Below are 22,077 nucleotides of genomic sequence, written 5' to 3'. Positions count from 1 at the left end.
TAACGAAGTTGCACTAGAAGAGAGGGCACAGCACTGGCAATGTGCAAACCAGAAAAAAGTGCGAGAGGCCGGACTGTGTAAAGCATCTAAACTGCAAAAAAAAGTCCAATTCCTAGCAGGTGGCTGTGAAGTTGTCTGAAAGTGCAGTCTCTTGATTCTCTGCTGCTCTTTGCCTGGCCAGTCTCCAAGAGATGATTTGGAGAGGTGTAAAAGCTGCTTGAAAATAGCTGAGAACGCTGGGCTCAGGGCTCAGAGCAGCCAGCTGGAGGCTGCCATGCCCTGGCACCCTGCAGCCACCCACGCCTCTGCCCACCCCTGCTCATCCTCCCCTGGTGCTTCCACAGCCAGGAAGGGCACTGGGGACACGCAGACCTGAGCCTCTCACAGGAACACAGGGCCTGAAGAGCTGTGAAATACTAAGAACTGACACTGTGCCCGTGGCAGCTTTGTCTCATTTGGTAAAAAGCCTGCATCACTCCCAACAGAAAATTGTACATTGATTTTACTCACAAATGTATGACAGCAGTTACTTTCCAATGCTGGCATTAACAAATGTGGGCACAACAAAACATTCAAAGAAAGTCATAGCAAAACAATAAACAATCAGAAAGCAGTGGCTAAATACAATTCATAACTGTTAGGCACGGCTACAGCAATGCTCTTAGACTGGTACCTTATTTTACACTGAGATTACACAGACAAGTTCAGAAGTATTTTGAATTTAGACCTTTGTAATTACATCATAATTACAGTGTCCTGGGTAACAAACTAATACTTTGTAAAGCAGGTAACTTATCTGAAAATGAATGCCTCCTTTATCTGACACAGCCAGTTGGTTTTATCTTTGCTGGTATAGATGGTTTCTTTGATGGAAAATATTTGTTTGCAAAAATGTAAATGTAACTGATCCTGAGAGGAAAAATATCATAAACCACCAGTAAAAATAAACTGCATTGCCCTTTAAAATGGCACCATTTTTTATGTTCATTGTGAACATATTTCATGCTGGTTCGACAAGTTCTCTTCTTACAGTGTAGAAGTGTTTTTCCATGAAATGTATTAATTGATGTAGAGCCCTCTTCCCTCATTCTGCAGCAAGTTGTGTCTATCAAAACATTGTTTGAGTCCAATGAAATGAGTTGATTCTACCTCACCCCACAATTTGAACTTGTTGCGTTTTGTTACAGAAACTTTGAAAGGTTTTTCTTGTTTAGCTCAAGAGATGAATACAAATATTTGCCAACCAATTCCCAAATCCCAACCCTTGATTTTTCAGAGGTTTCTGTTTAGCAAAATGATGCCATTTAGCAACAACAAATAGCTCCCTGGATGAATTGCTGCATACTCCTGTGGGGTTTCTGCAGCTCCCTCTGCTGCAGCTGAACATTGGACCGGTGAGATCGCCGCTAAAATCTTTTCCAGAACAGACCTCAGAACACACCTGGCTCTGGCTGATCAGGTTCCCTCTCTGCAGCTGGGAAAAATCTGAAAACTCCAAACTGCACTGCTGACATCTGGCAGGACTGGAGGCCAGCCCTGAAACCTCATCCATAGGAATCCTGACGGACACTTTCAGTGCCTGAATGATGACTGAGCACTGTAAGTGTGAGAACACTAAATCAGCAGTCAGGCTGGCAAGCCTCAGACAGGGATTGCTCCAACGAACCAGAGTGCTTGGTGGGGCAGGTGGTGAGTGTGAGCACCTGGGGTACATTTCTGTTTGTGCACAGAGAGCTCCTGTCTGACTCAGCCATCACAGTGCAGGATTCTCTAAGGGTGCCAGGCATCAGAGAGTCCTTCCACTGCACAAAAGATGGGACCTGCACACCTCGGCAGGTATAACAGCACTTTCCCAAAGGGCACCGAAAATGGATACAAGAATCAGCATTTTTAACTATGGTTCCATAGACTGATGCAGCTCACAAACCCTGGAAAACACAGGACAGCCATTTAAATACTTGTGGGAAAACTGATTTTCACTAATCAGACTGGGAAGTACTCCTTAGGGACATTAATATCCTTACCATTGTGAAAAATCAGAGTTAAAATATAAAATACTTGATGTTAATGTATCTTCTCCACTTTATTTCCTTGTTTCAATACTACAATTGAATTATCTTTTAGAAAATTTAGCTGGTGCCACTTCAGAGACACTGCCTTTGCAGCTGGGTACATCCACAGTTCTGATCATACCTTTATGTCGTAAATATGATCTAGGAACCAAAACTGGGAATGAAACTGAAGCCCCACCTTTGCAAACATAATTAGACATGTTCACTGATACTGCCTGGAAATGTGCAAGTGCAGTAAGCCTTTGTTCTCTTATTGTCTGCTTGTTCTGTACTATTGTCACCTCCTGTGTGGTGGTACCCAGCAGTAATCCTGGCCCATGGCACCTTCTTTGAGTCAGGCTTCTATAACCAAAGTTGCCAATAAAATGCCTGAAGCTGCTTAGTGAGACACAGGGCTCTTCTTTTGAGTAATCTCAGTGACTGGGTAACGCCAAGTATCAAAGAGATGTTTTACAAAAACCAAAGGCAAGTGTTTTACATTAAATCTTACAAAACTGTACATAAGAATAGTCTACAACATGAAAATGGCCATTAAATGGTTGTAATAGTTATGAAATGTAGTAAATATAACAATTCTAATGTTTCATATATTTATGATATTAATCACTGTATTCATACAGTTGTGTTTGTATACACATATTCAATGGCACTGTAAACAGTTGTTGGAAAACACACATTAACTCTTAACCCATTAGAAGTTATTATAGTACTTTTTCATCCAAAAAGTTAAAATGCATCAATGTAACATTGACTTAAAAAAAATAGCCTTGTAATATAATGCACATTTGACATTTTCTAGGGTAGCAATCAAGATGAAGCGTAACAGAGAATGTTCTAGATTTCAGAATGTTTTACATTTACACCTAAAGTGATACAAAATTTTAAACATTAAATGTAATTAAATAATACAGTTTATGAAACAGTTGATTTCAGAGATCCATAATACACAAAATCTAGTTAGTGTCTAATGGGAGTTTCCAATAATTTATATCTCTGGGACCTTTATGGAAAAATTAAGTTGGTTTCTATTAATAGGCGAAGTAAGTTTGAACTGAATTATCTTTTTTTTTTTTTTTTTCTTTTTTTTCCCCTTTTTTTGTACAGAGCTGCATTTAGGTGGATAAAACATTATTATGTTTCTTTATGTTTCCCTTTGCTGGACATTCATCCAATAAGCCTTGAGCATATGCTTAAGCATCTGGTAATGACATTTTGTGGGGCAGGGAAACTTACTATCTATGTCTCTCAGTAAACGCAGTGGTTCTATTTTTTTCCACAGTTAAGGCAACTATACTGATATATTAGACACACCATATGTTTTTATGTTGCTTCCTACAATCTAAACAATAAGAGTGAAAAGAAGTTTCAAACATGCTTTGATCTTCTTGACCACTCAGGAATTTCATCAAGCTGGTAGAGAACACTTCACACTACAGGGGAGCAACCTGGTACCTGGGCTGGTGGGAGGTGTCCCTGCCATGGCAGGGGGCTGGGAATCAATAATCTTTAATGTCCATCCCAACCCCTTAACATCCCACCATTCTGTGAACGGTAGCACAGCTTGTTAGCTGTTCACTTAAAAAAACAAAGTATGGGTAGCCTCGAATTTGAAGACTGACCATTCATATAACTTACCAGAAAAATGAAACAAATAATCAACAGCCAGTCAGATTCTAGCAAACGAAATTGATAAAAACAGTAACACACATACACAATTTCTGGGTTTTCAGTTATTTCTGCCCCATAACTTAAGCTATGCAGACCCCTGTGATCATCCTCGCTGTTCCTTGGGTGGGCTTTGCCAAAAGCTATCTTCAGACATTGAAAGCGATGACACTTGGTATCTGCCAACTCCAGCATTTCACTTCTTATTTATCCTAACAAATCACATCAAGTAGAGAGCCATTTCCATTTGTTTCCAGTCGGGTAAGGCTGCAGGTATCAATGACAGTGAACAGGAGCACAGCAGCTGCAGGGCAATGCAGCTACAGGGGACAGTGCCACACAACTGCTAGTGCTGCCAGAACAGCAAGGGAGGGACTCGGGGCTGGGCTGCTCCCACTGCCAGCTACACTGTGCTTGGAGGATGACTTGACAGTGCTTGCGGTGGTTGTGGTGTCAATCTTTTTCATGGTTGGTTTTGGTTCATTTCTGTTTTCTGGATGGGTTTTCTTGTCCTTGAGTATATCTGGAAACATGAAAGTGAACATGAGATTAATCACACATCTTTTAAATAGTGCTTGAACATATTTAAATATTGCTGGAACCTGGTGTACACTCACTCTGAATAACTGAAACACAGATGAAGACTGATGGGGCACTCATGTTTTAGTTGGGCTCAGTGGGGCTGCTCTGTCCTCAGCACCCACTGTTCTGCTTGTTGACCAAAAGTCAGTCTCCTCTGCCTGCCTGGTGGTTACTCACAGACACAGCCTGAGCAGAATAGAATGTATTCTGCATTGCAGTGGCTGGGCTCAGAACCTCTCTCACAGAAAGCACCTTCAGTTTCACCTGGGCTGGGAACTAGCTCATGCTTTAAAACATGGTTAGGATTGAGTGGATTTGTAGCACGTCGCAGTGAAACACCCTCCAGGCTGGTGGGGTGCTGCAGGAGATTGGACATTGACTTAACACAATCCCAGAATGGTTTGGGTTGGAAGAGACCTTAAAGATCACCTTGCTCCCGCCCCTGCTATGGGCAGGGACACCTTGCACTATCCCAGGCTGCTCCAAGCCTTTCCAACCTGGCCTGGGACACTTCCAGGGATGGGGCATCCACAGCTTCTCTGGGCACCCTGTGCCAGGGCCTCAGCACCCCCTGAGTACTGACCTTCTTCCTAGTATCTAACCAAAATCTCTTTTCATTTCAAATCGCTACCCCTCGTCCTTTTCTGCCTGTGTAAAGGATCACTCTCCCCCCTTTCTGTAAGTCTCATTTAAGCACTGGAAGGCTTCTCCCTCCAGATGCATTTTGAGGCAATGCCATGTATTTTTATATAAAGAATTGGATTCAGAAGAAAGTGGAAGTGGCCCTTTATTGCAAAAACATGGATTTGGTTTTTTTAGGGAGAAAATAATAAGTCTTTGGTTATGAAGACATTTCGAAGCTATTTGCAAATATTACTGAGACCATATTGCCCTTAAACCCTCTCACTGGCATTGTGGAGAAAAAACAAACAAACAAACAAAAAGACTATTTCATCTGCTGAAGGGATGATGATTTCATAGTCAATCTGTAAAAGCATACCTGAGTGCTCGGAAAGAACAAATGCCTACCTGGAAGAATTTATAATTGACAATAAATGTTCAGGTCCAAGTTTAAAGGATTTGTGTTACTAATGAATGCAGTGCACATACAAAAGAAAGCAAAAGGCATGGATTTGTAATGCAGATGAAACAGCAGTCCAATCTTAAAATGAAAACTCTGAATCACAGAAGCAAGTTCCTGGCAGAAACTGGAAAGATGGAAAGTATTCCAGAAATGTAAATGCAATCTGAGATCATTGTCTGCATGTCAGTAGTTCTGAACAACCATCAATAAATTCACTTGATACTAAAAATGAGCTATTGTATTGGGAAAGCACACATTGTTCTTTTGCCAGAATAAACTGTAAAAGAAACGCAATGAATTCCTCCGTTTTACCATAATATCAACATTAATCCCAGAGGAATGTGTGCTTCCTACACCTGACTCAAGAGGGACTGCAGTGAAGGGACAGCAGCTGGCAAGGCATACTTTGGGAAAAGGGTATTCTGACATTGTGCTTGAAATTCCTTATGGCAAAGTGCAGGCAGAGCTCCTCTGTGATTGCAACTTGCAGTGGAGCTCACAGAAAGGAGGGGGAGAAAAAGCATGCTCGAAATGTTTAGAAAATATCAGTATTCTGAGGACATTTAAAGAAAAATGGACAACCTTCAGACTGTCATTAAAGTAAATTAAGAATAAATCATGGAAATAGGTGTGTTCTGACACTGCCTTGAGTCCTTTCCATCACTGTCACTCTCCTTTGCAACTGCAGTAAAGGCACTATTTCTCTGCTGCCTCTTATATCATCCCAGCCTGCTGACTTCAGCTCTCTGGGGCCAGCTGATTAAATTAAGACCTCACTCAGGTAAATCTATTCCCCTCTTTCAGCTGGCCATGTCCAGCATTGTAACTTGATTGGCGTCTATAAATCGGGCAGACTGAAATGTATTAATTCGTTTATTTTCTTGCTATTGACTTTAACAAAAATCTAGGGTAAGATTTAATGCTATCAGAGATACTGTTGGTTTTTAAAAGCTTTCCTCTCAGTCATTGCTTAATGCACTACATAACAAGCGTTAAATAATACATTAGAAAATTCTGCCTTTATCCTTTCCAGGGGAAGGACTCCATTCTGAATTCTCTCTCTGTCTTCACAGCAGAGGATCTTCCGATGCTATTCATGGCCAATTCTAATTTGAGACCTAATTGTGCAAAATTGGCATTTTATTTATAATGCTCTGTTCTCTGCTTTCTTAAAAATAAATAAAAATAGCTTAACTTTCAATTCAGTTCAAAATATTTTTCAATCCTCTGTTTGGTTCTTAAGGCACAAATTTCAGCAGTATAAAGATTTCCCATTTTATTCCAGTTTCCTCAGAGTTCCTGTTGCTTACTCACTCCATGATTTTGGCTGAGACTCTGAGTTAAATGAGTTTTTCCTCTTAAATCTTTTCCTCTGAGTCAGAGATGGTTATGTTCAGTCTACTACTGACATTCAAAAGGCAAAAAAGTACTGATCATGCTAGGAAAGAAAAAAGTGTTAGTGTGAAGACTAGCACAGAAATGAAACTTCAGTCTCAACAGAGCAAACCCCAGATGTTCAGCACCCATGAATTCAGCCCCCGGAGTATGACTTCATAAAACCAAACCCCACAGCTTTGGTTTGTTCTCCTGTTTACCTTCTGAATTTTAAAGGCCTTATGGTTGCCCATTAGAAGCTTTCTCCATTGCTAGAACTTCCTTCCACCATCAGTCCCTCTCTGTGCTCCAGAAATGGAGTGGTTGAACTCTCTGAAGCCTCCAAGGGGATGGCCTTTGGACCTTGGCACATGAACATTGTCCTGAGCTCTTTATTGTCACTGCACCGTGGTGGTGATGCAGCCACTGCAGAGGCGGCTGTGCTGCTCCCTCATCCAGCTCTCAGTGAGGATATTCAAATCCTGCCAAAAAGGGTGCTTAGTGAAGGCAGCTGACTGCCAAAGCAGCCTTTCTGAGCAGCCTTTCGGGACTCCTGCCGAGGACAGGGGCTGCTGGGGTCACTGAGGATGGCTCAGAGTTCCTCCAGGCCCCGTGATTACAGCTCAGTTAGTCCAGGGGATTGAGTCCACTTCCTCAGCTGAACTCTCATCTCTGTTACCTGCTGCTGAACTCACATCTCGACACTATAAACAAAACACAGAATGAAAATGACTTGACCTTGCTGTTGAGAGTGTTCAGGATTATCTTCACCTCTGAGCTGTAACCACAGATTGCTGCCCAGGAATGCACGTGCTGCTCCGACGGCACCGAGCTACTCACAAATACCTCTATGGATCAATACTATTCCTCAGAGAGACCAGCTTAGCATGACAGGAGAACCAAAACTGCCACTGACATCTAATTTAGGAACAGGAAACCTCCGCTATAGTGAGGGCTGATTATACTTTTCAAATGCATTCAGTGAGTACACCTGAATCAGAGGCAGTAAAGATTCTGGGGCAAAACAATGCCATTATAATTTTTTTAGGTTATTACCAGGTCATCAGACAGAAGTTCAAGTCATATTCACAGCCAAGCTGTCTGTTCCCCCTTCCTAGGCCAAATGATTTTCAGTTTGCTACTGCTAGGGATTATCAAAGATATAACTTTTTACTGTTGTTCCTGCATGCTATTGCTCTCTAGTGAGCGGTATCAGCAGGGTCTGCTTTAATCTGTTCATTTTTCCTACTGTCCTGCCAAGGGATGAACAAGTTCAGCTACTTAACAGAAACCTCCTTCCATTTTTGTCCTTCTCTTGATCTGATTTGAGCTCAGACCTCTCTCTGTGATGGCAAATGACGACCTCTGCTCGTCAGGCACTGCGCTCGTGACTGCCCAACAGCCTGCGTGCCTCTGAGGCTGCAGATCCTCTCACCAGACAGGGGAACAGCCCCCGAGAGGGGAGGCAGACTGAAAACAAACCAGAGAGATTTGCCAGACCAGTCCTGTAGATGTTAATTACAGCAGCCTGGTTTCTAATGGAGCGGGCACTGACAGCAGAGAATCCATGCTCATCAATCCACCGCGCGGATTCTGGACACGTTTCCATCAGTTTTAACCTGGAGCTGCTAGAGAGAACTTTCAACCCAGCTATTTGGGCAGACAAAAGAAGCAGAGATTGTTTATTTCTGCTTTCCCCATGTTAATTACATCAAGTCAGACCATTTATATACTCTTATTTTCTTGTCCATGTCTTTCTAGACTTTCATGCAAACACTGTGCTTTGAAAAGACAGACTGTCAGCATCTACAATAGCAAATTAATGCCTCGGTCTTGAATGCCTCATCATGGGTGTAATGACACTCACAAGACAGGTCTGAAGTGAACTGGTCAGCACCTGCAGTTGCTCTCCACACTGGAGCTCAGTTGCTTGATAAATTTCCCTTCGATCACAGGCTTGGGTTTGGCTGACAGCTTCGTAAGAAATTAAAGCTAGGTGCAACTTGGTGGAACAGGCTCTTAAATTACAGTAGATGCTGCAGTGTTATTATTAGCTTTTTATCACCTCGGGTAGCAAAAGCTGAAATTACTTTTACATATTCAAAGGAAGAAGCTCTGAAATTGCAAAACAATGTTGTCACCATAAAATGTACCAACAATTTCCAAATAATCCATTATCTTGACATTAAGACCAGCAGTAATTATTTCCGGTTACAGCTGCAGCAGACAAATGGAAACAGGAATACTGTGGAAATGGGAATGTGAGAACTCCTAAAGTATGCTAACTCGTGATGCAATTCTCCAAATTCTGGAGTCTGTTATTTTGGTCTGTGTAATACCAGCCAGTAAAAGGTGGGTGTAATGTATGCTTTGTGGAGCCAGAAGAAGGGAGCAATGAACAGCTCTCTATGTACTGTTCTACCATTTTCTATTTCAGCCTGAGAACGTGGGTCCAGAGAAGCCTCCTCCCCACATACCTTTTAATGGAAACCTGGTATTAGGAGGGGAAAAAAAAATCTTTAATCAGAAAAAGGAAGAACTCCAGGAGTTTTAAGTGCATAGACCACTCTCTCCACTGAATTCCTGAGTGACGTTTTTTCAGCTCAGCCTTTCCAGAAGACCTGTGGGACAAGATTATGGGGGTAAGCTGATGTGTCCCAGTTTGATTCTGAGATCTTTCCATTTCTCTCTTTAAGAACTTTCTCTTTTTAAAAAGAATGAGTAAGGGGATAATCATAAATTGGGACCAGGATTATCTATTTCCAGGTTTTAGTTCTAAATTAAGCTCTATGTGATCTTTGGCAGATTGCCATTCCCTGTGGACCAGTGAGAGAACTACTTTACTTCCTGCACGTTTTGCACATTCTGGATGCAAATTCTTCCGTCTGAGATCCATACCCACCCTCTGAAAGAAATAACATTGGCTGGAACTTTCAGGAACTAACTCAAATGCAATAAAGAAAAGGCAGGAGCAGCCATGAGACAGTTTGAGATGTCAGGTGCCTGGAAGCCACACTTACATGAAATGGCAGCTCCTTCCCCTTTTCCCAAGCAACTTTTTAGTCCATACACATCTGAGTGTAATGTACATGTGTACAGAGAGAGGAGGACATTATCTCAGCTGTCCTGCTCTAAGGAAAGCTGTCACTGTATGTGTTTGGCTTCTGATATACAGTGGCCATAGAAAACCCGGCAGGATTTTCAGGAGCCACAATACAATTATATTAGTTCTGGGTTTAAAAGTAAACCTGCACGTAGAACTGCTCCTGCCGTGGTAAATGTCAAGCAGGAACAATCCATCTTTTCCTTGGGAAGAAATAATCCAACCTAACAAACCTCGTGTGATTCAGCAGTACTTCCATTAATCAATCAGTCATTTGCAAGAAAAGGTTTTGTAATTTTGTTTATATTAATATGGGACTTACTCAAATGCAGACAAGCTGAAAATATAAGCTTAAAACATGCCAAACATATTTTACATTTCCTGGAAACATCTGTTTTTAGTCTAGTCCTAGGCACATGTTTGTGGTTGCATGTTTATGCTTGTTTAGTTTGCCAGATACCTCGTATGTAGTGTAGCACAGCTGACATGATATCCTGAAACACAGCATGGAACTATCTGTAAAACATGATGTTCCCACTAAATCTGTGGAACATTTGTTGTAACTTTCTTGTAATAAAAGAAACAACTCAAAAACCCTGTGACAGCCTTCTGCCTTCACTGTATGGTGCAATTAATTAGCTAAGTTTGGAAATTGTGTACATGCCTCATTGGTACTATCAGGAAGACTGAGAGCGATCCTGATCCCACATGCCTCGCATGCTCCAAGCTCCTATTAAACTTAATGGCAGTTTGGGGGGATGCAGGAATGCAGGGCTGACCTTTATGGTTAAAGATGAATGTGAGCTCCAGACTTCAAAGATTAGGTGCCCCTGCCAGTCTGGAGTGTGCAAGTGATCAGCACGCCAAGTGCTGAAGGCATCTGCTAAATATCACGCCACAGCTCAAAGCTGTAATTAAGAAAAATATAAACTGGCTCGAGGAAGAAAAATATTAGTAATAATTGAAAATGCTTTGGCTCTTGATTTTGTCCTGATGATCTCATTAGTTTTGGTTACAGAAACAGTTCTCATCACTGCCTGACGTGGGGCATGCTTTGTTTGTGCTCTCCTTCTACCCACATCTTTCCCAGTTAATTTTTATTGCTCAATACAAAGGTCAAATTGAAGGCTTAATTAAATTGTATGTGGGGAAACTATAAACTTATTTTGGAAGGGAGTACAAAAATATTTAAAGCCATCCCAACTCCTCTCCCCCAGACACTCCTTAATTTCTTGTGAAGAAAAGGAGCATGTGTTTTTGGCACTCTTTCCCTTAAGAAGAAACTACACCTTTTCTGGCTTCAAAATTTACATTTTACGGATATCAAACCCTTTTCATAACCTGCTAATTGTATTTGTAATTGACATTTGTAATGAGGATTTTAATTTAGCTCTGCTGCTCCAAACACAGAGAGCTCCATTTCGTAACAGGCCTGGATATGATCTTATACTCAGCAGTCTAAGTTAAACTTACAACCAGGATTGGAAGTTCCCTTAAACTTTGCTTAACTTTAAACAGAACTCGGAGCACCAAGATAAATACTATTACCCACCTGCTAAAGTTAGGCATGCCTCTCAGGTCTGGAACTGAAAAGTAGTTCTGAAAACACTGGAAGGTCTACCTAAATGGCATTTACAGTTTCTTCATGCCATGAGAAGACAAGCACATAGCTTGAGAGTAAGGTCAGGTGTGAGTAGGCTACAGCCTGTGTACAGCAAGGCTAATCCCAAGGAATTCCAGGCTTCCTTGTACCAGGCTGCTGCCCATGGTGTTCATGCACCAGCGAGGTTCTCAACACCCTGTCAGCTGTTGCTCAGCCCTAGGGGCAGAAGGATTCTCTGGATCCTTCTCCATCTCCAACAGCCCTCCATGGTTTGTGTTAGTGCAGCTGGCTGTGCACACGAGCCCTGGGAGCTGTGCTGGGAGGGGAGGATGCCCTGCAGGTCTGCTCTCCTCAGCCAGACCTTGCCAGGACAGGCCTGTGGGATCACACCGAGGGCAGGGCAGCAGAGAGGAATCTGCCAGCTGGGGCAGCAGTGACAGACGGTACCGGGGCTCAGACCCTTCCTGTGAGTGATTTACAGGGGGTGCTTGCACCCAGGTCTCTCATGCACTGTCCAGTCAGAAGAGTTGTGCAGGGCAGGACATCTCAGCCTGAAGCAGGCTCTGCTTGGACTGCCTGGGTCTATCCTGGAAGCAAACTGGAAAGAACTAATCAATTAACTAACAGGATGTCAGCCAAAAGAGAAGTGACAATAGGAATTGCTCTGTGTCCCTGCATGAGATGTGTTCACATCTCCCCAAGGGGATGGACTGCTCTCTGCCCAGGAAGCCATCCTCTCACATTTTAGCAGAAGCAGATCCCATATCCGCAAGGAGTGAGCAGGAGAAAATCAGCCACTGCAGAACTCCCTTCTCACCAAAGGGCTGGGACTCGGAGCAGAGCCCTTTTAGCTCAGCAGCCTTTAAAGAGAGGCAGGGAGGATTCAACACAGGCACTGCAGGCAGCTCAGCAAAACCTGAGTGAATGGCCACAACTCACAGCAACTCCAGCATGGCAGCCACAGGAAAACAATCACAAGCATCTCTAGAAGATATCTGAAAGGGTCTTTTCACCCAGAAAGCAGGCTGCTCTCATCATTCCTCATTCATTAAAAGCCAGTCAAATTCCTCCAGTTATTCCCATTGCTCCCTTAGAAACTTGGGCAGATACAATTCCTGCTTTAAGATTCTGAAGTCACCAGATTTCAATGGCAACAGAGAGGGTTTAAGATGCTTCCTGTACTTCTGTCATTTTTGAGCAGCCACAGAACCTTATACTAAAGATCTCTTAAAGAGGTTCAAATAGGATGTAATAATAATAATTTATGTTTAATTACGGAATAAACATTGAAATCACCTCAATCTACATAGCATCTGATTGCTTTTAATCTAGATGATAAAAAGGATTAGTTGTAATGCCAAACAATACTTCTAGTCCTTATATCAATCAGTAGGAATTTTATTTTTATTGAATCTTTCCAGTATTTCATTTTGCTCAGAACTGAAATCAAAAGAAACTGTGGCAAGATATTATCCTGGATTAATCACTTGAGCCTGAACATCAGGAGTAGTACAGAAAAACATCGTGGTATTAGGCTTGCTACAGCTCTGGTATGGGAAGCTTTAATTAGTCTTTTCTCCTGCAACTGGCAACTCCTCAGCACTGCACATCCTCTATTTCACACTGCTGGTTTATCCGGCCGGCCAGAGCCCAGCTCCATCACAGCTGACAGTTATTGACAGGGAGCATGATCAGAGCCATCACTCTGCGGAGGAGCTGCAGCAGCAAGAACGTGTTTCATGTGAAAATACCAAAGGGCTTAAAAGCATTATCTTATTAGTAGCATGCAGTGAAACTGATGAACCCTTATCACAGTCAGCAGGATGATGAATACCCAAATCAACACAAACGGAAAGGAGATATACAACCAGCGTAAAAAATAAACTTTTCTAATAGAAACTCTTACAAAACGAAGCCCCATCCATTAGGGTATGCATAAGGCTATGTTCTGGCAGTGTTCAGGCTGTGGGGCAAATTAAAAGAAGGAAATTCCTTTTTGTAGGTGGCAACGATCCCCTTCCCTGCTCTGTTTTTCTACGGATCTGAACTGCTCCCTCCAATTTTCATGGAGCCACCTACAGCAAAAGCACCAGACTGAGCTGAACAGGTCTGCCAACATTGGTACATAACAGACTAAGGGCTACAAATCATCCCCTTTTTTGGGTAACAACACTGCTTAACTTTACCTTGGCCAGGGTTCTCTCACTTGGCCAAAAGGGAAAAACCATTACTGCCATTAGTCCTCACGGGCTAAACTGCCCTCAAGGCATTGTCTCAATCATGAGAATTCTTAAAAACACCATTTTGAGGTGATAAACCCTGCACTGGAGCCCAAAGGTCTGGCTTCTCTCTGCACTGATGTGCTCAGGCTTGACTGCCCAGGTGACACCAGTGACAAGTCCAAGGTCCTTCTGCAGGCAGCTGTGCATGGATCCAGGGGATCATGCCAAGGGGCTTAGGGTGGGTGGCGGTGAGAAAAACTGCTTGTTTTTAAGGACAAGGAAGCTGGAGAGCATGCAAGGGTAAGGGTGTGGCTGGAAACGTGGGGAGAACAGTGAGGACCCCAGATCAGGGAATTTAGTGGGCTCTGATGAACATGAAGGACCATCTTTGCTGCTTCCATGCACAGAACTGGCATGAACATACACAGAACGCTTCTCAGATGACTGAGCTGGCAGCTTGACCTCTGTGTGTTTCCAGCCAGCCAAGGAAGCTTTGACAGGCCCTCAGCCTGCTCTGAGATCTATCAGTTATAGATACTTTTCTTTACTGGCACTTCTTCCTGTCACAGGAGCTCCAATAAAGGGAACACCCTGCTGGAAGTTCATGAGAGCTGACACCGTGTGCTGCGATGGATCTGTTGGCACTGCTGTGGTCTGTTATGCAAATACACATCAGTGGACTTTGTACAACATAAATTATGTAAATATCCATGTAGAGACTCTTCAAAATGCAGATTACGTGCCTGATGTTTGGAGACAATAATTAAGATCTCTGATGTGAACCTGTACTTGGGATTGCTGTGCAACTTGGGCCAGCCTGTGGATGTCTAGGCCTAGCAAACCTCGTTTCAATGCAGATTCCATCTCAGTAAGAAGAATTTTGCAGTCAAAGTTGATTGTCATAATCTACTTAAGCCACGTATCACTGACACCACAGGTTATAAGAGATCCTTGAATTTACAGCTGCAGAAGGGCTCCATAGGATCCCACCTGGAATTTAGGTAAACACTTGTTCATTCAGGATTATGAAGGGTTTTCCTTTTTAACTAAGAATTTGAATTTTACTTTGACACATGCCAGACATCCAGAAAACTGCATGAGGGCAGGTGGCTCATCCTTCTGTGGGGGCAAGGGTTGGAGTTCTCCAGGGGGCTCTCCCGCCCTGCAGTCTGCTCCTGGCCTTGGCTGAGACCTGAGTCACAACCAGCACAGACAAACTGGACCTGGGCTGGAGCTCAGGGCACCCTGCTCCTCAGGGCTCCCACTCAGGAACCAGCTCAAGCAGTGTGCTGCTTTAACCCCAGCTGGCAGCTGAGTGCCACACAGCTGCTGGCTCAGTCCCCTGAGCAGGAGAATAAAAAAAAAAAAAGTACAAAAGTAAACCTGACAATAACTGTAATGAAAAGGAGAGAGGAATAAAACCCAAGAGAAGTCAGTGATGCACTGCACAGTTGCTCACAACCTGCTGGCCACACCTAGCCTGTCCCCAAGCAGTGACCAGAGCCTCCTGGCCAGCTCCTCCCAGTTTGTATGCTGGGAATGTGGCATGGAATCTCCCTTTGGCCTGCTCAGGTCAGGTGCCCTGGTCATGCTCCCCCCAGCTCCCTCTGCACTTCCCCCAGGCAGGGCATGGGAAACAGAGAAGGCCTTGACTCAGGGTAAGCTCTGCTTAACAACAATCAAAACATCAGTGTCTTATCAACATTATTCTCATCCTGAATTCAAAACACAGCGCTGTACTAAGATAAAAATTAACCCTATCCCATCTGAAAACTGGATAAACAGTTAATTTTTTTTCCCAGAGAACACTAAACATCTTAGGTTGGGCTCAGTAGGTCCATTCCTGCCATCTGACATCTTACAAAAATCTAGGCCAAGAAATATATCCTTTCTGGAAAAGAAAAACATCACAGACTGTCTACTTGGGTAAAGAATTTGGAGAAACTAGGTTTTCAGGAATAGTAAACTGAGCATCTGTTGGACTTCATTAAATTCTTATTTAACTTGAGTTGAGATCAGTGAAATTAACCTTTATACCTCAACTGTGCTCTTCCTGCTTGAAGCAGCTGAATCAAAGCAGCTTACCAAGGGCATCCTTCTGCTTTGTAACTTCAAAGAACATTTATTCAGAGGTAGCATGTGAGGATCACGTAACTGGTGCCAGATGATAGAGAAATCACTGCAAACTGAGGCAGGCAGGAAACATACCTGATTTAAGATGGATTAGAGATCTGAAACAAAGGTTCATAAAGACTGGTGTGTTGCAAAGCAGAGGTAACAATTTGCCAGACAGGCAGAGACAGTGCAAGGTGAATGGAAGAGTCTTTCTAACCACTGCTGCTGAGTAGTGTTCCTTGAACCACAGACTATAAAAAGAAAAGGAGCTCAGAAGATTATTTGCAACCATGCAGTTTTCTTTACTGGCCTGTGCAGGCTCTTCAGGACATGGACAGTAATTTCTGTGCACCTACAGTAGCCAAGGTTGTGATCTTGACTGGGGCATTCATGCACTACTGTCAAATGAAAAATGGGAAGATATAAACAGTGGTAATTAAAGGGCAACAAAGAACAACATTCAATTAAACCCCAACATTTACTGGTATCCAGAACAGTTACCAAGTTTCCAGCCATCCATAAGGTTGCAATCAAACACTAAACTAGAAACCCCAGAGATCTACAGCCCTCTAGTTACAAACTTAGATTAGAACCATTAAAATAATTAGAAGGGATAGAACTGATAATTTCACTGAATTTTGTCCAACTGCCCACGAGTGTATCCAAGTCTGGGATATGCACTGAGACCTCCCTCTATCACTGACCTGGTACACTTAAGCACTACAGGCTCCTGACATCTCTCAGCTTTGGAGATGTCAAGGAAACAGAAATACTCCTGTGATGTGTCATCCAGCCATAAGAACCCCTCAGTTCCACCATGGATATTCCAAAGAGCAGAAGATATTGTGAGATGAGACCTTGCAACACTCAGAGCATTTATTTCTAGCTCCAGAGTGGGAGAAGGCAGGAGAAGATAGGATCTCGTATCTGTTTCTCTGCAACAAATTGTTGCACCTCACTGAATATCAAAAGGCAGTTTAGTTCTGCCATTGATAGTAAATGAAAAAAATTGCTGTGGAGTGACAGTGGTCACGCAGCTCTGTGCAACTTTAATGGAACTAATAACTTAGTTCCCTTGTAAAATACCAAGCCTTGTTTGTGCAAGGATTACTGTAGTAACATCCCTTAGGAGCAAAACAATTCCTTGTACATGGGCTGGTGCACAATCTCTTCCCCACGCCACATTTCCATCAGCTTTCAATAAAAAATTAGAAGCAAATTGCTTGACTTGTGAGTTACAAGCCTTACATCAATGTGCATTTGAAAGTGGACTGGGAGAAATGCCTGAAGTTTGCTCTGGACTTTACTTTCAATATCCAGTTACACAGGGATGCTTTTTGGTAGTAGGTTTTGCTTAAAACTGACACCTCTCAGGGAGAAATAATTTTACTAAACTGTCTCCAATTAGTGTGGCAGAGCATGGGCAGGCAGAGAAGTGGTGGCCCCACACAGCTCCATCAGGGGGACCCCCGTTCAGCCAGACAGGAAAAGGAAAGGCAGAGGATGGTGGCATGGGGTACATGGTGACAAACAGGAGAGCAAAACCTCAAATTGCACTGGCAGTGGCATGGATGTGAAGGGCCATAGGAAAGGCCCATCACCAGTGAAAGGGAGACCACGAGAAATATGACAAACAGTTTGGGGCGACAGAGGACGCTCAAAAACAGAGGTATGAGATGCCTTCTCTGCCCTGGCTTTGCTAACAAGGTGATTGCTCAGGTTCCCATGGCTCAGTCTGGGGAGTGAAGATCCCAGGGCAGAGGAAAATTGAATTCGGGACTGTGTGTTGGCAGTGGGATGAGGAGCAGCACTAGGGCTATGCAGGCAGCTGCCTGTGGGGTGCTGTGAAAGCCCTCTTGGTGAAGGTTTTAAAACCCAGGTGAGGCACACAGGGATGGGTTTGTCAGAGCTGACTCTGGCCTGGGACACTAATCCATCCTAGAGAAGCTTCTCCATCACTGTTTTCAATCTTCCAATGATCCATTCATTTTGATGAATCGACTCTATGTGAAAAGCAAATGAAAACAAAGTATTCAATCAGTTTGTGACTAAAGTTGTAACTATCTATAAAAACCAAGGGTGAACATCTTGTAAAAAGAATATACACTGGCAGCTATTGCTGATGAAGTGCTATCGATAGGCATTAAAGCTGCAAATGGCAAGGTGTTGGCAAAGTGAGAGGAATTGCTGCAGAAAGTAAAAAGCCAATCTGTATGATGAACAGAGTGTACATAAAGTACAGCAAATTACCAGACACACTGCCATGGGAGTACAGAGGCATGGGAGCTGATTAAGGAGTCCTTGTGAAGAAATCTTGAAGGCTGGCCAGTTCCCCCTAATTCTCTGGCAGGCGCTGCAGCCGCGCAGCCAGTGAAAAGAGCACTGTCTGTGATGTGAGCACACGCAGTCGTGGATTACAGGGAGATGATGGATGTGCCATACCACAGCAAATGGCTGCTTGGAACTGCCGCCCCCTTTCAGAACAATCCTGCTTTTCAAAGCCTCAGTACTCTTGGCTAAAGGCCAGAGAGGGAGACTTGAAAGGCGCAGCTCCCCGGTTCCTCCGCGAGGAATACGCCGGGCGCGTGGCGGGATGCGCCGGGCGTCACCGGCACCTCGGCCGGGTGACACTGGAGGCTCTGCTGCTGGGCTGTGCTTGCTGAACACCTTACCCTGCACATTTGTAACCCGAGACGGAGATGATGGCCCTAAGTCCTCAGAAGCCCAACAGCTGCTGATCTTCTCCAAACCCAGGAGTCTGATTTTTATTTATTTTTTCACTTCCTGGGTTTTCTCAAGACATTCCTTCTTCCTATTTCCTTCTAATTAAATACAATGGAGCCTTGCTCTTTAACCTGCTAACTAGGGAAAAAATTAATGACTTTCTGGTCATTTTAAGAGCCATCAAATTGTTTAGACTGGAGAAGACCTTTAACATCATGAAGTCCAACCTCTAAACCAGCACTGCCAAATCCAACACTAAGCCCTGTCCATAAGCACTGGGGCAGGAGCTTGGACTACTTGACCTTTAACAAAGGTCCTTTCCAAGCCAAGCTATTCTATGATTTTATGAAAATATGAATTATTTGAGTACTGTTAATAATGACTTGTGCCAAGGAAAAATTAACCGGACTGAATTTGATGTAACTGAAAGATGAGCTTGGCTTAGAGTCACAGAAGGACTGATTAAGCTCAGGTTTTGTGCTGAAAGACTATTCTCTGCTTTACCAGCTCTCCAGGAAAATTTCAAGGCAGCAAAATCACAAACACGACTAAATTTAGTCTGATTTACCTGTCCATTTGCAAATTACCAGTGCTTTAATTCTTCCTGTTTCTGAGATAGTCTGCTTTAAATAAAAGCTGAGTAGGCAGAGGTAGCCTGGTAAAAAATTCATTACTGTCTTTTTGCTTACCTATGGAAAAGGAAAGACTCCCCCAAATTACAAACATAACTGCTTTAATTGGGGATTCTGGGTGCAGCAGCAATGGAAATAATAAAGCATGCATGAGATTATGGTTGTTGAACTTTCATCAGCTTACTTCATCGCTCTACAGCCAAAAATAATCGGAAATAGGCAACTGCAAACATCAGCCAAACACTGTTCCAAGGGCGTGTCTAAGCAATTTGTCTTGTTTTCAGACAAACCAATTATCTGTAACTCCCATTAGAAACTCCCAATTAGAATCAAGACCTTGAAATGTATCTCCAGGAAAATCCTCCTGCGGTGCTGTGGCAGGTCCAGGGAGCACAGCTGGGCAGTTTTCACTGCTGTGCATCCCCAAAGCAAAGCAGCAGCTGCTCCATGCCCAGGAACACTTCCAGGAGTGTTCCACTGCCTCTCCAACGGGGCACACACAGCAGCAAGTGAGCAGCCCTTGTTTCAGGCAGCTCAGCACCTGGGACAGCTTTCCCTGGGGAGCTGCCCCCAGCACAGCCCATCCCATCCCACCCACAGGATGCAGCACAGATTAACATCAGCACTCGGGCCAGGTGGAAATGGCAACGGTTCTGCTCTTCCCGCGTGGAGTGGAGGAAGAGAGGGATTGTGGAAGAGTGAGGGGATGGCACTGGGATTGGAAGGAAGGTACAGCTGTTTTCTGCACCTTCCAATGTGCTTTGGTCTAAGCCAGCAGGGCACGCTGAGTTGTGTTTTTCTTTTCAAAACTGCATCTTGCACATGCAAGGGGGCTCTTCCACTTCTTTACATCCTCCTACATCACACCTGCCAGCCTGCCAAGCACTGCTCAGCACTGTGTGTACCAGGAGAGCTGGGTTTGTTCTGGCAGGGCTCTGAGTCACAAAGGTCAAAACATTTACAGGTATAAAATACTTTCGACTCAGGTGTTATCGTGCCCTTATGTAGCCTTTAAAACCACTAAATTAAACCCCTGTTTTTTTCAATAGCTCTGAAGCTGTGCTGCAAGTATATTATGTGACTTCTGAAGGAACTGCCTGTAAAATGTGACAGAAAATGAAAGCAACTAAACCCAAACAAACCCCTGCCTCACTCCCAGAAACACCACATCTTTTACATCCTGGAATTCTTCAGTAGTTAAAGTCATACTTCAGCTGAATTTCCACTGTTTAGGTAAAATTTATGATGCAACAGCCAAGTAATTTATATTCTTGTTTGTTATGAGATTTCTAAATTCTGCTTTACTACAGATGTCAGCCACTATACTATATTCTATCATTTGCCAGTGAAATTTTTTCTTTGGAGTTAAGACATTCAGATGAATCACGTTTTCTTTGCATCTTTTTTAAATGAAAGGTTTCCTTGTCTCTGTAATTCCCACTCCCCATCCTCCAGCTTCTGTTGCTCTCACTCTACAGAGACAGACTGAGATATTTATTCCCTTACTTAACAATGAATAGTACAACATATCAGTGACAGCCTTTCTGAAATCAATGAGACTTTTTATGGAGCGTGCTACTACTCATTGTGAGCAGGAGTGTTTCAGTTTGGCCCCAAGAAAGACCAAGATGACATAAGCTGGAATGAATAGAGTTACTCAGCACTACAATACACGAGTCAAAGAGACCTGAGCAGATGGAAAACCATTTCAGCAGCTGCCAAGTGTTCTGACCCCCTAAAGCAGGTAACAAGAGACCCTGGCAGTTCTTAAATCAAAGCATGACCGTCTTGACAGTAATTTCAGAATAATCAATGGAAGAAGTAAGTTTTTACATTCCTAAAAAGTCTTTAGTTCAAGTCTTAACAGACATTACAAACAGCAAGTATGGCAGCACTCCTGGGAAGTATCACTCCCATTTTTCAGATGAAATAACAGACATGAAGTGGCTAAAGTGATCCAGGTGGTGTCACAGCAGAAACCTGCAATGGCCTTCAGAGTCAGCGCTACACTTCCATCTTCAGTCCAGAAACCAACACAGCCAAATGTCATTTCATTCCAAATGTATTAATTTACTAAAAGCTAATTTACTGTATGGCCCAATCAAAATCAAACTGTAGGTGGTGATACGCTGGCTTTCCAGCCTGTAGCTCACATGTAGCTTGTGGTTCTTAGCCCACAATATCTGATGAGGGATTGGATTGTCTTTGTTCTGTTTGTACAGTCTGATCTAACACCAGGGCTCCAGGAATATCTGGATCATTCATTTATTGTAATTAGCTAGGGTGTACCGTAACTGAATGCCTGTCCTCGCTAAAAACAGGATGGGCATCAAAAATAAAAAATGTGGAATGAAAAATAAACAGTAATAATCAGATGTGATGACAGAAGTACACAACAGCTGCTGCTCTTGTGAGGTGCTGTGAAGTCCAAGCTGGAAGTATCAAAGCAGAGTTACAGTGGAGAAAGCTGTCAGCAAACAGACATGAAACAGTGCAAGATGAAATAGCCTTCCCCAAATTATGCAGTCTGTGACAAGTTTCACGTGTGATGTGACACAGGTTATCACATGTGTTACAGTGAAGGTCCAGCAAGTTCAGTATTTCTGTGTGTGGGTGTGTAATTTGGAGTTTTTAATACTTCCTACAGTGGAAATGAACAGTACCATGTACTGAAGCACAATTTGATAGACTTACTACAAACATCCATTTAATTCAGACATTCTCAGCACCTGTGAGAAGTTACAAAGCCATCCAACCTACCTCTAAAAAAATAAAGGTATCCAATGACAACACATGCCTCAGCATCTGGAGATCACCATGCAGCACACACCTCAAACCTTGCTTGCACAGGCAGGAGTTTGCTTTTCATCTCACCTGCTACACTGTTAGATTGTTATCCTT

At 43.2% G+C, this 22,077-nt stretch overlaps 1 protein-coding gene across 2 annotated transcripts in view; it reads right to left on the bottom strand.

Moving 5' to 3' along the window:
• Window positions 1-510: 510 nt before the first annotated feature.
• Window positions 511-22,077, bottom strand: part of LOC121342182 (glypican-5-like) — a 346,855-nt gene continuing 325,288 nt past the window's right edge. For both annotated transcript variants that reach the window (XM_041416405.1, XM_041416406.1), the window contains one exon: window positions 511-4,260. In XM_041416405.1, the coding sequence (XP_041272339.1) occupies window positions 4,058-4,260 (203 nt within the window). In that variant the 3' untranslated portion in view covers window positions 511-4,057. The remainder of the gene's footprint in view (window positions 4,261-22,077) is intronic.

This window comes from Onychostruthus taczanowskii, unplaced genomic scaffold (genome assembly GCF_017590055.1).
Source record: "Onychostruthus taczanowskii isolate IOZ18803 unplaced genomic scaffold, ASM1759005v1 scaffold51, whole genome shotgun sequence".
Lineage (NCBI taxonomy): Eukaryota > Metazoa > Chordata > Aves > Passeriformes > Passeridae > Onychostruthus > Onychostruthus taczanowskii.
This window is presented reverse-complemented; position numbering and strand designations above follow the sequence as displayed.